The 17204-nt window shown below is 45.6% G+C and overlaps 1 protein-coding gene across 6 annotated transcripts in view; it reads right to left on the bottom strand.

Annotated features, from left to right (window-relative positions):
- MYT1 (myelin transcription factor 1) overlaps nt 1-17204 on the bottom strand; it is a 145783-nt gene that overhangs the window by 20055 nt on the left and 108524 nt on the right. For all 6 annotated transcript variants that reach the window (XM_039348584.1, XM_039348665.1, XM_039348746.1 and 3 more), the window contains 2 exons: nt 13327-13389; nt 8294-8377 (listed from right to left, as the gene is read on the bottom strand). In XM_039348584.1, the coding sequence (XP_039204518.1) occupies nt 8294-8377; nt 13327-13389 (147 nt within the window). The remainder of the gene's footprint in view (nt 1-8293; nt 8378-13326; nt 13390-17204) is intronic.

Raw genomic sequence — 17204 nt, 5'->3', positions numbered from 1 at the left:
CAGAACCGGTAGCTAATTTTTTTGTGGCCCAGGCCCAGAATGGACTTCCAGAAGTGGCATCCACACAGAGAAATGTTTGTTCACATATTTCAGCGGTCTTCAAACTTGGCCCTTTTGTGACTTTCTGGACTTCAACTCCCAGAATTCCTCAGCCAGCGTGGGGGAACTAAAGCCCCTTCATGACTTGTGGACTTCAACTCCCAGAATTCCTCAGCCAGCATGGGGGAACTAAGGCCCCTTCAGGACTTGTGGACTTCAACTCCCAGAATTCCTCAGCCAGCATGGGGGAACTAAGGCCCCTTCAGGACTTGCTGGCTGAGGAATTCTGGGAGTTGAAGTCCACAAGTCATAAAAGGGCCAAGTTTGAAGGCCCCTGACATATTTGAATCCCACCACTGTTTACAACCCTGCTTGAGCCCAACGTTTTTGTTGCTAAGCGAAACGTTGGTCAAGTGAAATTTTCCTCCATTTTGCGACCTGTCTTGCCACAGCTGTGAAGTGAATCCCTGCAGTCGTAAGTTGAGGACTACCTGTATCCACCTGTGGAATCGTTCCCAAGGACCAGTTGTTAATATCACTGTAATACACTGTCATTTAAAAGCATACATCAGTGTTTGTTACAGGGTGGTACTGTTAAAAAAAAAAGGGAATCTATAAAAGAGAATATTTGGAGCTCAGGTGTTGAATTGTGATCAGCTCAGCAGCAGGAGGAGGAGGAGGAGGAGGAGGAAGTGGGGTCCTTAGTGGTCTCTGAGTTTGGTGGTTTTTTTATAGATGTTTTATTACCAAATTAGGTAACTGTCAATGTTGCTAATATCGGATGTTTTTGCATTGACAACAGATGGAAATGTAGCCATCTTTTATCTTTTGCTTTTAGAGTTAGATGATGCTGGGAGGGGGGATGTGAACGAGAGTCCAGCTAGACATAACATCTCTAGACCTAGCGTGAGAAACAAGGTTATTGTAACCAGAGCTGATAAGGAATTGGCAGAGCTGGAGAACTGGATAGGAAGCCTGCATTTCAAGCTAATTGGGGAATGTGATTTATGACGGTTAATTGGAGGAGGGAATTGTGCTTTGATACTATGTGCTCAGGGGAGGGGAATCCAGTTTTTGGCTTCGATTATGCAGTGCCGATGTTATGCTACTCAAAATAAAGATCCTTTAAGGTAAACAATGCCTCAAAGTTCTTTTGAAGAGTTTCATCTGTCGGAACCATGACAGTAACATCATCGGTGCACTGATGATATTACCTAGATGGGTAATGAAACGTCTGCAAGAAAACAATCAAACTCAGAGAGTACCAAGGACCCCACAGTCTCCACCTCCTCTACTCTGCACCCCCTACTTCAGTGATGGCGAACCTATGGCACGCGTGCCAGAGGCGGCACTCAGAGCCTTCTCTGTTGGCACACACACCACCCTCACCAGCAGGAGGTGCATCAGACCACCACTGCTGCCCAGAGCAGTAGCCCCGCCCAGCACAAAGGAGGTGAAGCGGCTGACTAGCAAGCTGGAGTAGAGGTGGTAAAGCAGAGGCCACCAATCATTGTTGATTGGTGGACTGGAAGAAAAGGGAGGGGGAAGCATTTTACATGCATGCATGCGTGCACAGGGCCGCGAGCACACACGTGCTGCAAATGGGGCGGGGCTAGTGCCTGCACGATACTCACTAGCCCTGCCCCATTCTTGCGTGGTGCAGCGCCTTGTATCTGCACCCCACGGCACGGCCGTTTTTGCACCTTGCAGCACGGTGGCCAATTTTTGCATCCCCGGTTTTTGCGTGCCAGAGGCGGTGCTCAGAGTTGCCTCCCTGCCCCCCCCCCCATGAAGGCACCACAATGCTGATGTGGCCCTGGCACTTTGTAATAAATAAGTGGGTTTGGGCACTCGGTCTCTAAAAGGTTCGCCATCACTGCCCTACTCCCTTCTAGCACTGATGGTGTTACTTAGTTTGGTAATGAAACATCTGCACAGTCATTGTTGTCCTCCTCCTCCCCCCCTCCCTCCCTCAAACCCCACTCCTTTCTAGCACTGATGCGACCTAGTTTGGTAATGAAACGTCTGCAAGAAAACCATCAAGCTCAGAGAGCACCAAGGACCCCAGAAAAGGGAATCTTTTTTTGGGGGGGGGGTCACTACCACCCTGGAGGTGGCAACTAGGCTGACAGCAAACCCCATCTTCCTCCTCACTCCCAGTTTCCATACCCGCCCATCTTTCATTGTCATATCGCTCTACTCTCATTGTTTTCTTTGTCACTGTTTATACCAGTGGTTCTCAACCTTTTTAATGCCGTGACCCCCAACCGGTCGTAAGTCGAGGACTACTCAACCGGTCTTAAGTCGAGGACTACTCAGCCGGTAAGCACCGTTTGCAGAATGGGACTTTTGGCGGGCTCAGCAGGGCAGAGACAGCCTGGACAATTCCTACTGGCTTTTGAAAGCCAATAGAATTAGACTCTATTCAAGAGAGTCTATTCTATTGGCTTTCAGAAGCCAATAGAATAAAAGGGAGTAGCACAGCTAAGGAAAAGGGGGAAAAAATGGCGGACTGCGTTGTTTGGCGACCCCCGTGAAATGGTCATTCGACCCCAAATGGGGTCCCGACCCACAGGTTGAGAACCACTGCTTTATACCATTGTTCCACTATTTTGCTACTGTTAATGTTTGCCGTTATTTTCATTTCTCCCTTTTTATTGTCATAAGCCTCCTAGACTAGCCCCACGGCAAGACGGGTGAGAATAAACAAATTTAACCAATAGAATAAACCTGGTGGGATAGAAGCTGAGCTACCCCTTTACGCAGCGAAACCATTAGGAATCTCAAAGGCAATTGTCAACATATATACTGTGGTTTGGCTTGAGTTTCATTATTCTATGTTTCATTGTTATCGCCATCAGCATTTTAATGTTGTTCCATTAGAAAAAAAAGAAAGCAGAGGAGTTGACGACTGAGAAGCCCATGGTGGCTATTTCATTCCCCCTCTGAGATAATTTGGAAACCCTGGCCCTGTTTTAAATCCCGTGCAAATGTGGTGCAATTCTCCTATACTATCCCTGCGAGCGGGATGCTGACTACATTCATAACAGCCTCGCTGTTGATGTGATCGTAAGGAATCGACGGAAATCTCGAGAGAAAGAGGGAAAGAGAGATGGAAAGGTGAAAGCGACAATTCAACAGCACCAATATTTTACATTGCTAATTTAACTTTCGTTGCCTTCATATTATAAAAAAACAAACCAGCATCTTATTGGCACCAACAGCTGGCTTGAGATCTACGGAGGGTGTCTGTATGAGGTTGTCTGTTTTCGGGCTGTTTAGTGGAATAGATAGCAAAGGATGGTCAACTAAATGCTGGTTATCCTCAACTTAGGACTGCCACCGATCCCAGGATTTTTGTGGCTAAGCAAGAAAATTCTTAAGGGGGTTTTGCTCTATTTGACGATGTTTCTTGCCACAGTTGTTAAAGGGATCACTTCAGCCATTAAGTTAGAAACACTGTTGTTAAGTGAATCTGGCTTCCCCACTGAGTTTCTCATCAGAACAGTGGTTCTCAACCTTTTTAATGCCGCGACCCCCAACCAGTCGTAAGTCGAGGACTACCCAACCAGTCGTAAGTTGAGGACTACCCAACTGGTCATAAGTCGAGGACTTTCCCTGCCTGGGAGTGCCGCGCATGCGTGGTGCCGCCCCCTGCGCCGGCCGAGGCGTAGCTGGCAAGCGGTAGAGACGGAGCAGGCCGACCACAGGCTGGGCCACCAGCTGGCCAGCCCAAGGGAAGTAAGACACCCGCCAGGCCCCACGCACGCCAGCAACCCTCCCTGCGCCCGCCGGCCTCCCACCTCCCACTCCTGGCCTTACATTTTTAGTAGTTGCTCAGCAGGGAGGGGTGGAAACTTCCAGACAGCTCGCCTTCACTGCAGACAACTTGCAGCACCGTTTGCAGAATGGGACTTTTGGCGGGCTCAACAGGGCAGAGACAGCCTGGACAATTCCTATTGGCTTTTGAAAGCCAATAGAATTAGACTCTATTCAAGAGAGTCTATTCTATTGGCTTTCAAAAGCCAATAGAATAAAAGGGAGTAGCACAGCTAAGGAAAAGGGGGGAAAAATGGCGGATTGTGTTGTTTGGCGACCCCCGTGAAATGGTCGTTCGACCCCAAATGGGGTCCTGACCCACAGGTTGAGAACCACTGCATCAGAAGGTCGCAAAAGGAGATCACATGACCCCGACAGGCTGCAACTGTCATAAGTATGAGTCGGTTGCCAAGCGTCCAAATTTTGATCACGTGACCGTGGGGATGCTGCCACGGTTGTCAGTGTGAACAATGGGCATTAAAATGGTGCCGTTGTATCTTTGAACGATCACCAAACAAATGATGGTAAGTCAAGGGCACCCTGTAATTCAGAAAAAGTAATATAGTTGATGTCAAATGGTTCTTCAAATAGAGATGTGCAATTAGGATTGTGATCCTAAAAAAAAAAAGGGGGGGTCCGTTAAACCCCCCCTTTCCTTGTGATCCAGCTCAGATGCTATTGGAGACAACAGCACTTTGTGTTAGCAACAACCTCTAACGTGCAATAAATTTGAGCCGAAGAGTTTGTTAACGTGGGAAAACAGAGAGAAACTGAGAGCCCGGGGCTGGTATTTATAGTTTAAGAAAGAATCTTGCAACAGCTGTAGGATTCTGTGCGGTGCTGTAGCAGGGCTTGAAATAATGAGGGACGATGAACCCACTTCAAATGTTATGTAAATGCCAGGTGTGACAATTCTGATGATGGCTCGGAGGTAATTAATTGACCCTTGTGGTTGAACCATGGCAGCATGGGCAATTCCTAGACTGTGGCTGGATTTTAAAAACCCTCTCCCTGCAGGAATTCAGACCTCTGGGGAATGTATTTTTTTTTTCTCTTTCAAATTGTATCCTGCTGTGGGGGGGGGGGGGGGACAGACAGGAAGAGAAGAGAAACAGGGAGATGGCGGGGGGGGGGGGGACATGCTGTGATCTCACCTGCCCTGACATACAGGTAGTCCTTGACCTGCAACCATCTACCAATGAAGGAGAATATTTGTAGCTCAGGGTTGAAATGAGGGGTCCTCAGTGCTCTCTGAGCTTGCTTGTTTTCTTGCAGACTTTTCATTATCCTAACTAGGTAACATTATCAGTGTTAGAAGGGAGTGGGGGGGGCATGGGGGAGAGGAAGAGGAAGAGGAGGACTGTGGGATCCTTGGTGCTCTCTGAGCTTGGTTGCTTTCCTGCAGACGTTTCATTACCAAACTAGGGAACATCATCAGTGTTAGCAGGGAGTGGGGAGGAGGAGGAGGAGGAGGAGGAGGAGGACGACGACGACGACTGTGGGGTCCTTAGTGCTTTCTGAGCTTGGTTGTTTTCTTGCAGACATTTCATTACCTAACTAGATAACATCATCAGTGTTAGAAGGGAGTGGGGGACATGGGGGGGAGGAAGAGGAAGAGGAGGACTGTGGAATCCTTGGTGCTCTCTGAGCTTGGTTGCTTTCCTGCAGATGTTTCATTACCAAACTAGGGAACATCATCAGTGTTAGAAGGGAGTGGGGAGGAGGGGGAGGAGGGAGAGGGGGAGGAGGAGGAGGAGGAGAAGGAGGAGGAGGACGACTGTGGGGTCCTTAGTGCTTTCTGAGCTTGGTTGTTTTCTTGCAGACATTTCATTACCCAACTAGATAACATCATCAGTGTTAGAAGGGAGTGGGGGACATGGGGGGGAGGAGGAGGAGGATGACAACGATGACTGTGGGGTCCTTGGTGCTCTCTGAGCTTGCTTGTTTCCCTGCAGACATTTTATTACCCTAACTAGGTAAGGAGTGTGGTTTGCTGCGGATTTATATTATATTATTTATATTATCTAGTGTCTTGCCTGCCTGGGTGAGTGGGTGGGAGCGATCTTAGGGATTCTTCAGTTGGACTGTTTACCAATGGCTCTTGGGCAGTTTCTTGACTGGGGTATTGCTTACTTGATTGTTGCTCTGAAGGTGACCAAGGTTTAGATTAGCTCCAAGGTCACCTTCAGACCAACCATCAAGCAAGCAATACCCCAGTCAAGAAAGTGCCCAAGAGCCATTGGTAAACAGCCCAACCGAAGAATCCCTAAGACCGCCCCCCCTCCCACCCAGGAAGGCAAGACACCAGAGTATAAACTGACAGCAAACCCAACTCCTTACTCGCACTGATGATGTTACCTAGTTGGGTGATGAAACATCTGCAAGGAAACAACCAAGCTCAGAGAGCGCCAAGGACCCCGCAGTTCAACCATCTGTTTAGTGACCTTTTGAAGTTACAACAGCACTGAAAAAAGGGACTTATGGCCATTTTTCACACTTACGACCGGTGGAGCATCCCTGTGGTCATATAATGAAAATTCGGACGCTGCACAGCTGGCAAGTTGCAATGTCCCCAGGTCATGTGATCACCGTTTGTGAACTTCCCAGCCGATTTCCGAGAAACAAAGTTAACGGGGGTTGCCAGACTTGCTGACATGATTCATTTAAGAACTGCACTGATTCACTTAACAGCTATGGGGGGGGGGAAAGATGGCAAAATGGGGGAAAACCTCACTTAACAACCACCTTGCTTAGCAACGGAAATATTGGGCTCAGTTGTGGTCGTAAGTTGAGAACTACCTGTATTATATTATCCGCAGAGGCAACCAGGAAGGAGAAAGGCGGTTTTCAGAAATATGCAACAGACCCTGTTTTTTTTCAAGAAGCAAAAATGCTCACATGAAATCCATATGTTAGTCTGATGCAATGCAAGCTTTGCATTGGGAAAAAGTGTCTATGTGTGAATGTGGCCCAGGCTGAAAATTGAACCTTTTATTAGATACGCTCGCCTTTTTATAACCAAATTGGATTGGATTCACAAAACATGCTGAATCAGGTCAGTAGAAGTTCTCACAGTGATATTTGTGCAATACGTTAAGCTTGCTAAGTGTTCACTTGCTTTTGTTCTGGCTTAAGAGTGTTAGGTAGCCGCGGGACGGTTGGTGTGGGGCTCAAGTTTTATTGCGTTCACCCCCCTGAAATGGGTTAATGGCATGACTCTCAGGTTTAAAGGTCCAAAAACAGGAGAGGTATTTTCGTATAAGCATGCATATTAACTTGCGTGACATTTGCGTAGTGTGCATTTTATTATCCATGACATTTTGAGTCACTTGGCCCCTAACAACCTCAGTTTTCTGGAGGACTGTATCTCTGATAATACTTTATTTTCAAGCGAAAATAAAGGCGAGAGACAGACTCTCTCACTTCACGAATGAAGGTGAATCTATGTGTCCCAGAATAATCTTGCAGGATCCAATTTGGGTCGGTCACTGGGATTGGGGTTTTTGTCTTCCGGGCTCTTGGACTCGTGCTGGATCCCATCCTCAGGGACCTTCTCTCTACCTTGGAGAGGAAGACAAATTCTCTGGTCCCGGTGACTGACCAAGATTGATCTCTTAATTCAATATTATTTCATTCCCTCATCCACTAATCCTAGTATACTGTATTTCCCTAAAAGTAAGCCCTCCCCCCAAATTAAGCCCCAGCTGATTGTCGGGGGGGTGGCCCTAATATAAGCCCTCCCCCTGAAAGTAAGTCCTACTTAAGAGCCTGCGCAGATGGCCAGCCACCAATTTTGTCTGGTTTCCACCATAGACACGAGGTAAGGGGGAAAGCTGCCAGTGCCTCTGCGACGAGGCAAAGCTGGTGGGGGAAGGGGGATCTGACCCACGTGCCCCACTAGCCAATTATATACCAGTTCCTTATCGCTGCCTGGCAATTTCCACGGCCGGTTTTGGCCAACCGCGGCTGTTTGCTGCTGGCCGTGGCCATTTGCCATCTCCGTGAAACAAGCCAGGCAGTGGTAAGGAACCGGTATACTGGCATGTGGGTCAGATGGGGGGGGGGATCTGCCAAGCCAAAAAGCCTCCCAGACTCAGAATGGCCCACCGGAAGTGCATGGATGCCACTTCCGGAAGTCTGTTTGGAGCCTGGGATGTCTCCCAGGCCCAGAACAGCCCACCGGAAGTGCGTGGATGCCACTTCCGGAAGTCCCTTCTGAGCCGGGGAGGCCTTCCAGGCCCAGAACAGCCCACTGGAAGTGCACGGCTCAGAATGGACTTCCGGAAGTGGCATCCAAGCAGAGAACAAGTTTTTCAGGTATTTGAATCCTGCCACTGCAAACGAATGTAGCTTTTTCTCCAGATTGGTGGTTGAGGTAGCACCTGCTGAACAAAATAACTTTTCTGAATGGTTCAGACATTTTCCCCTCACTTACTTCATCAGTTCAGGATCCTCCTTGTCATCCTTTGTGGGTGGGATTTTCATTCCACTTTTCTTGGCACGAGGGCAACCTGATAAACTATAGGTTTTTTTTAAAAAAAAAACAGAAGAGAAAAAAAATGGACATCACAATGAGTTGGGCAAATTCCTTCCCATCTTGATGCTGGTCGCCTTATGGGTAATCTTCGACGTACAATTATTCGTTTAGCGACTGTTCGAAGTTACAACAGCTCTAAAAAAAACCTTGGGCCTCGCACTTATGACCGCTCTGGCTTGGTGACTTTGGTCAATTACCAGGAGATAGTGAGTTCCAATTCCACCTTAGAGCTGAAAGCAGCTGGGAGACTTTGGGCCAATCACCAGGAGATGGTGAGTTCTAGTCTCCTTAGGTGTGAAAACAGCTGGGAGAGTTTGGACCAATCACCAGGAGACGGTGAGTTCTAGTCCCTCCTTAGGTGTGAAAGCGGCTGGGAGACTTTGGGCCAATTACTAGAGATGGTGAGTTCTAGTCTCTTTAGATTTGAAAGCTGGCTGGGTGACTTTGGGCCAATCACCAGGAGATGGTGAGTTCTAGTTCAGCCCAACCCACCTCACAGGATTATTGTAGGGAAATCAGGAAGAGTAAGGGGTATTAGTTTTGCCTGCTGCCTTGACAAAAAATAATAAAGGCAGGATATAAGTAAATACAGGTAGTCTCTGACTTACAACAGTTCATTTAGTGAGCGTTCAAAGTTACAATGGCACTGAAAAGAGTGACTTGTCCATTTTTCACACTTACAACCATTGCGGCAGTCCCCTGGTTGCATGACCAAAATTCAGACTTTTGGCAACTGACTCATACTTATGACAGTTGCAGCGTGTCAGGGTCATGTGATCACCTCTTGTGACCTTCTGATAAGCAGAGTCAATGGGGGAAACCAGATCCACTTAACAACCATGTTACTAACTTAACAATTGCAGGGATTCACTTAACTGTTGGCAAAATGGGGCAAAATTCACTTAACAATTTTCTCAGCAACGTAAATTCTGGGCTCAGTTGTAATAATAATAATAGTAGTAGTAGTAATAATAGTAATAATAATAGTAATAATAATAATTATAATAATAATGTTGGAAGGGAGCTTAGAGGTCATCTAGTCCAACCCCCTGCTCAAACAGGAAACTCTATATACCATTTCAGACAAATGGTTGTCCAGTCTCTTCTTAAAGACTTCCAGTGTTGGAGCATTTAGAGCAGTGGTTCTCAACCTTTTTAATGCCGTGACCCCCAACCGGTCGTAAGTCGAGGACTACTCAACCGGTTGTAAGTCGAGGACTATTCAACTGGTGCAGCACCGTTTGTAGAATGGGACTTTTGGCGGGCTCAGCAGGGCAGAGACAGCCTGGACAATTCCTATTGGCTTTTGAAAGCCAATAGAATTAGACTCTATTCAAGAGAGTCTATTCTATTGGCTTTCAAAAGCCAACAGAATAAAAGGGAGTAGCACAGCTAAGGAAAAGGGGGGAAAATGGCTGACTGCATTGTTTGGCGACCCCCGTGAAATGGTCGTTCGACCCCAAATGGGGTCCCGACCCACAGGTTGAGAACCACTGATTTAGAGCTTCTGGAGGAAGGTTGTTCTACTGGTTAATTGTTCTCACTGTCAGGAAGTTTCTCCTTAGTTCTAGGTTGCTTCTTTCCTTGATTAGTTTCCACCCATTGCTTCTTGTCCTGCCTTCAGGCACTTTGGAAAATAGCTTGATTCCCTCTTCTTTGGGGCAGCCCCTGAGATATTGGAAGGCTGCTATCACGTCCCCGCTCGTCCTTCTCTTCGTTAAACTAGACATACCCAATTCCAGCAACCATTCCTTATATGTTTTGGCCTCCAGTCCCCTAATCATCTTTGTTGCTCTTCTCTGTACTCTTTCTAGAGTCTCAACATCTTTTTTACATCGTGGTGACCAAAACTGGATGGACTGAGGACTACCAGTAAATAGCTAACTAACTCTGGCTAAGATGGACGTGAGTAAAGAAAGTGAAAGTTCTACCATCTAAATAATTGACCGGCTGGCCCCCAAGTCGGGGAATCTTCCTTACACACACACACCTTACTCCCAGGAAAGTATCAATTGATGGGGGGGGGGAACACCCCTTTGCTCCTGAAAATGAACATCTCATTTTCATCCTAACACTGAAAGGAACCATTTCCCCCCCCCCCCCCTTTGATATTCCCACACGTGCTTTGATCTGATAATTTCCGTTTCCACGCCTCGGAGGGGAGGCAAGCGGTGGTGAAAATTAAAAAAAGAAAATGAAAGAAATGACAGTCATTTGCACTGAGGGGTGCAGCTTTTGCAATTAATAGTGTCTGGCTAGGAAGGTATTAGCTAGCAGATGGCAGATGTTAATGGAGCTGTTCAAATGGGAGACAGCGGAGGTCCTCATTAATGTTTGAAAAAGATAATAGGAGTCATAAATACGCTGGGGTTATTAACAGGAATTTTGCATCAGCTAAAATCTGACCCTTTCATCTTTAGGCTGCTGCAGAGAAGGGAAGTGATCTGATTCTGGGAAGTTTAGCTTTTTGTTTTGAAAATCAGATTGAAGAGATGAAAGTCGGATTCCTCTCTTGCTAATTTTTCCAAATACATTGCAATTTGGGCAAAGGAAAAAAAAGACATTGAGACTTTGGAAAAAATGCAGAGAAGAGCAACTAAGACGATTAAAGGCCTGGAAACTACAGAAGAACGGTTGCAGGATTTGGGTATGGCTAGCCTAGAGAAAAGAAGGACTAGGGCAGTGGTTCTCAACCTTTCTAATGCCGTGACCCCATAATACAGTTCCCCATGTTGTGGTGACCCCCAACCACTTATACATCACCGGGTGCCAGGGGCGTGGCCAAAGAAAAGGAGGAAAAAATGGCGGACAGCCTTGTTTGGCGACCCCCGTGAAATGGTCGTTCAACCCCAAATGGGGTCCCGACCCACAGGTTGAGAACCACTGGACTAGGGGGTGACATGATAGCTGCCACAAAGAAGAGGGGGTCAACTTATTTTCCAAAGCACCAGAAGGCAGGACAAGAAACAACGGATGGAAACTAATCAAAGAGAGAAGCAACCTGGAATTAAGGAGAAACTTCCTAACGATGAGAATAATTACCCAGTGGAACAGCTTGCCTCCAGAAGTTGTGGGTGCTCCAACACTGGAAGTTTTTAAGAAGAGACTGGACAGCCTCCTGTCTAAAATGATTTTGGGATCTCCTACCTGAGCAGGGGGTTGGACTAGAAGACCTCCAAGGTCCCTTCCAGCTCTAATCTGAATTGAATTGAAAGAGCAACTAGAAATGGCTGCGGAATTGAAACTGAATTTTTTTTGAGGAATATATAAGTTATATATATTTTTAGTCACATCCTGTCCAGTTCCGTAGACTCAGGATAGGAAGTTGGAAAATTGCAGAAGGGAAAATTATTGATTTTATTGCTTAGAAAGTTCCTTAGCATCAGGTTGTTTTTTTTACTTGAATGTGACTGGCTTCTCTCTAACAGCTGTTTTATACTGTTCATGCCACAAAGGAGAATATTTGTAGTTCAGGGTTGAACTGAGAGGGTCCTTGGTGCTTTCTGAGATTGACTGTTTTCTTGCAGACGTTTCATTACCCAACTAGGTAACATCATCAATGCTAGTAAGACAGTAAGCAAAGTCAGAGAGTACCAAGGACTCCATACTGTTTATGGTTATGGCAGATGAATGGGGAACGGATACAGGTATCTGCCTCAATAGTACCGTAATAACTGTGAGCCGGATCTGGGAGTCCTAGTGGACAATCTTAAATATGAGCCAGCAATGTGCAGCAGCTGCCAAAAAAGCCAACACAGTGCTGGGCTGCATTAACAGAGAGGTAGAATCAAGATCATGTGAAGTGTTAGTACCACGTTATAATGCCTTGGTAAGACCACACTTGGAATACTGCATCCAGTTTTGATTGTCACAATATAAATAAACATTGAACATTGCCTTCAGAGGTCGTGGATGCTCCATCCCTGGAGATTTTTAAGAATAGATCAGACAACCCTTTGTCTGAAATGCATAGAATCAAAATCATGTGAAGTATTAGCACTGCCTTATTAATCCTTAGTAAGGCCACATCTGGAATACTGCATCCAGTTTTGGTCACCACATTACAAAAAAAGATGTTTGAGACTTTGGAAAAAGTGCAAAGAAGAGCAACTAAGAGGGTTAAAGGCCTGGAAACTAAAACATATGAAGAACAGTTGCAGGATTTGGGAATGGTCAGTCTAGAGAAAAGAAAGACTGGGGGACATGATAGCAGTATTTTAGTATTTAAGGGGCTACCACAAAGAAGAGGGGGGCAATTTTATTTTCCAAAGCACCAGAAGGCAAGACAAGAAACAACAGATGGAAACTGAAGTATTAATACCACTTTACAAGGCCTTGGTAAGGCCACACTTGGAATACTGCATCCAGTTTTGGTCACCACGATGTAAAAAAGATGTTGAGACTCTAAAACAGACATATCAAACACAAGGCCCGGGGGCCAGTTGCGGCCCGCAAAATGGTTTCATGTGGCCCATGAAGCCATCCTGGAAACAGTGAGGGAATGTCCCCCGCTGCCTTGGCCCTGGCTGGCCGGGAGCCAATGTACAATTTTGTGGTGGCCATCTATGCTGAAACGCATTTAGTCTTAGTTCCATAAGCTCCCCCCCCCCGCATGGCCTGAGAGGAACAGTGAGGCTCCTACAATGGACTATGCCTTGGCACTTGCCCTGGTCCCACCCCCTTCTGCCAGAGACCCTCAGATCTATCCCACTCCTGCCCAGGCCCCCACAGGTACCCTTGACGCAAATGATGTAGAGCTGGTCAAGATGGTGGCCATGATCATGCATTGGATTGGGTAGTTGTAGCCACCGTCTTGACTTTTTTTGACCTCCTTCAAAAGAGGCCTGGGCTTATGAGTTCCCCCAATATACCAATTCCCCTCTTCTCTGTCTGCCATTGGTCTCATTTTTGTACACACATTTTCAACTTACCTCCTATGTGATGCATAATTTCCTGTTATATGACCGGACCCATCACAGCCAGGAGTTGGGCACCTGAGAGGAAGAAGGAGGAGGAGAGGAAGGGAGGGAGGCAGGAGAGGGGAAGGATAGAGAAGGAAGAAAGAAATGAAGGAGAAGGAGGAGGAGGAGGAGAAGGAGATGAGGGAGAAGAAGAAGAAGAAGAAGAAGGAGAAGGAGAAGGAGAAGGAGAAGGAGAAGAGGAAGAGGAAGAAGAAGAAGAAATTATCATCATCATCATCTCAGGATTCTTTTTTTACTGTAGGTAAATTTCAAGGAAGAAAATTCCAGATCAACATAAAAATGATTGTAAATTGGCTTCCCTTCTTTTTACACATCAAAGTAAGGCAAACCGAGGCCATAACTTGTTTGAGCAGTGTTGTTGTTTTTTCCCCCCTCTCTCTTATCACTGTCATTTGTCATTGAAGACATGTTGGCTCCTATGATTCTGGGAGCACAGAAAAGAGAAAGAAATCATAAAACCGAGGGGATGGGTGGTCTTATCAAATTTATTACTATTGAATAGGAGATCTGAAGCAGGATTTAAGACGAGAACAAAAATCTGCGCTGGAATGAAGATTCAAACAGTTTCCTCACATTCAGATAATCTTAGACTTGAAAGAGAGGGCCTAAACTAGGGGTCTTCAAACTCGGCCCTTTTATGACTTGTAGACTTCAAATCCCAGAATTCCTCAGCCACGTACTTTGGCTGAGGAATTCTGGGAGTTGAAGTCCACAAGTCATAAAAGGGCCAAGTTTAAAGACCCCTGGCCTAAACCAACACATTCAACCCTATTCTCTTTAGGAATTCAAATAAGTAGTCCTCATTTAGTGACTGCCTTGTATGGGAACCCTTCCGTTACATCAATCCCTTTATGAGCAATCCTCACTCTTACGACGTTTGCAGGTCTTTAAAGCAAAACCAAGCGGAAGCCAGATCAGAAGCACAGCTGTAGTTTCATTTAGTGACCGCTTTGCCTATTGACTGCGTTGCCAGGTCGCAGGAGTCACTAAACAAGGACCATGTCTATATTATTTCCAATCACTAGTGGACCAGCTTGTGCTTGAAGACGTCCAATAGAGCCCACCAATTCCTGCAGTTATAAATTCTGCTATTGAGCTCTCCTTTATAACAACCTACAGGTAAGTCCCCAACTTACAGCTGCAATGAGGTTGCCCGTTACAGTTGTGAGTCTTAAGAGTCTGAGGATCAGTAATGCACTTTTCATGAGATTTTGGTTGAAATTTCAAGGGTCAGCTTATCTGCAGATAGGCTTATCCACGATTATATGTGGTATATTTTTTATACAGGTAGTCGTCAACTTAGTCATTCATTTAGTGACTGTTCAAGGTTACAAGGAACTGAAAAAGGTGACATGATGGGTCCTTGCACTTACAACCACTGCAGCATCCCACAGTCACATGATCAAAATCTGGCCGTTTGCCAACCAACATGTTTTTAAAATGGCTGCAGTGTCCCAGGGTCACATGACTGCCATGTAGCTGGAGGTTAAAACATATAAGGAATGGTTGCTGGAATTGGATATGTCTAGACTCTAACCTAATGAAGAGAAGGACGAGGGGGGACATGATAGCAGTGCTCCAATATCTCAGGGGCTGCCCCAAAGAAGAGGGAGTCAAGCTATTCTCCAAAGCATTGGAAAGTAGGACAAGAAGCAATGGATGGAAACTGATCAAGGAGAGAAGCAACCTAGAACTAAAGAGAAACTTCCTGACAGTTAGAACAATTAACCAGTGGAACAACCTGCCTCCAGAAGTTGTGGGTGCTCCAACACTTTTTAAGAAGATATTGGACAACCATTTGTCTGAAATAGTATAGGGCAGGCATGTCAAACTGCCGGCCCATGGGCCAGATGCGTCACGCCGAAACCACGCCCACCTCATTGCCGGCACTGGGGAAAAAGTCGCGATACGTCACACGATGTCATGTGACATCGCGAGTTTGACATGCCTGATTTAGGGTTTCCTACCTGAGCAGGAGGTTGGACTAGAAGACCTCTAAGGTCCCTTCCAACTTTATTATTATTATTATTATTATTATTATTATTATTATTATTATTAATCATCGCACAGTGAGCCAGATGTTCAGACTGGATTTGGCATTTTTGTCTACCTATCGGTCCTTCCCAAGGACCTGGAATAGGCAGATGTGGATGTTTGATGGTATCACAGATATCGTGTATTATTATTATTATTATTATTATTATTATTATTATTGTTGTTATTATTATTACTACTACTATTACTACTACTACTACTACTACTACTACTATCTTGCCAGCCAGCTTCTAGCAAGCAAAGTCAATGAGGGAAACTAGACTTGCTTAACGAGCATTTATCAACTGCATTGATTCGTTTAACAAACATGGCAAGTACCGTAAGTCATAAAACTGTTCACGGCTTGCATAAACACAGAAATCCTGCTCCCAGCTGTGGGTTGTAAATTGAGGACTATCTACAATCGACTGTTCGCCTTAATTTCCCATTATATGTTATAATTTTTTTTTTTTGCCAACTATCAGAAAAATGCGGATAAATCTGTGTTTTGAAAGGCCTGAAGACGCTGTCAGTGATTTATTTAATTTCCATTTTTCTGGCCTGGTGGAGCATGGGGGAATTTTTATGACCTCAATTAATTAATACAGGTCGTCCTTGACTTACGACCACAGTTGACCCCAAAATTTCTGAGACGTTGGTCAAGTGAATTTTGGCCCATTTTACGGCCTTTCTTGCCGCAGCTGTTAAGTGACTCCCTGCAGTGCTTAAGTTAGTAACACGGTTGTTAAGTGAACCCGGCTTCCCCCCATTGGCTTTGCTTGCCAGGAGGTCACAAAAGGGGATCACGTGACTCTGAGACACCGCAACTGTCATAAATACAAGTCAGTTGCCAAGCATCCAAATTCTGATCACGTGACCATAGGGATGCTGCTATCGTCCTAAGTGTGAAAAACGGTCACGAGGCACATTTTTCAATGCCGTTGCAACTTTGAATGGCCGCTAAATGAACTGTTGCAAGTCGAGGACTACCTGTAGACGCCTATTTTTTACTTTTTTTTAATTTACACAGGGATGCAAAGGATAGCACATCGTGCTAACAATGTGGAAATATATTCCCTGGAATTGCAAGACAAATAGTTACCACTTCCCAAGGGTGCCAAAAACTCATTCAGGGTCAGAGAGGAGAGTGTCTGATTAAAAGGGACAGGCGTCCCGAAGGCAAAATTATAATTTCCACACAATGACTTAGTGTTTTCCATAAGCATATGGACTAAATTTCACCTCCTTTCGCGTTGAAAATCTTTGAACAATTCTCTCAGAACTCCTTATGACAATAATTCACAACTTTGCTAGTGTAATTAGCACCTTATTAAGACACCCAGAGCTTCTGGATCAAGTTGCAGGTAGTCCTCGACTTACGGCCGCAACTGAGCCCAACATTTCTGTTGCTAGGGGAGACATTTGTTGAGTGAGTTTTGCCCCGTTTTACGACCTTTCTTGCCGCCGTTGTGAAATGAACCACTGCAGTTGTTAAGGTAGAAATGTGGTTGTTAAGTGAATCTGGCTTCCCCATGGCTCATCAAAAGGTCGCAAAAGGGGACATGGCCACCGTCATCAATATGAGTCAGTGGCCAAGTGTCTGAATTTTGATCACGTGACCCTGGGGACGCTGCAACGGTCGTAAGTCTGGAAAATGGTCACAGGTCACTTTTTTCGGTGCCGTTGTACCTTTACAACCTATCTTGCCACAGTTGTTAAGTGAATCATTGCAGTTTGTTAAGTTAATAAAATTGTTGTGAAATGAATTTGGCTTCCCCATTGAGTTTGCTCAT

The sequence above is a fragment of the Crotalus tigris genome, unplaced genomic scaffold, assembly GCF_016545835.1.
Source record: "Crotalus tigris isolate CLP2741 ecotype Arizona unplaced genomic scaffold, ASM1654583v1 scf7180000017536.10889498, whole genome shotgun sequence".
NCBI lineage: Eukaryota > Metazoa > Chordata > Lepidosauria > Squamata > Viperidae > Crotalus > Crotalus tigris.
The sequence above is the reverse complement of the archived record's forward strand: the minus strand, read 5'-3'. Positions and strand labels throughout refer to the sequence as shown.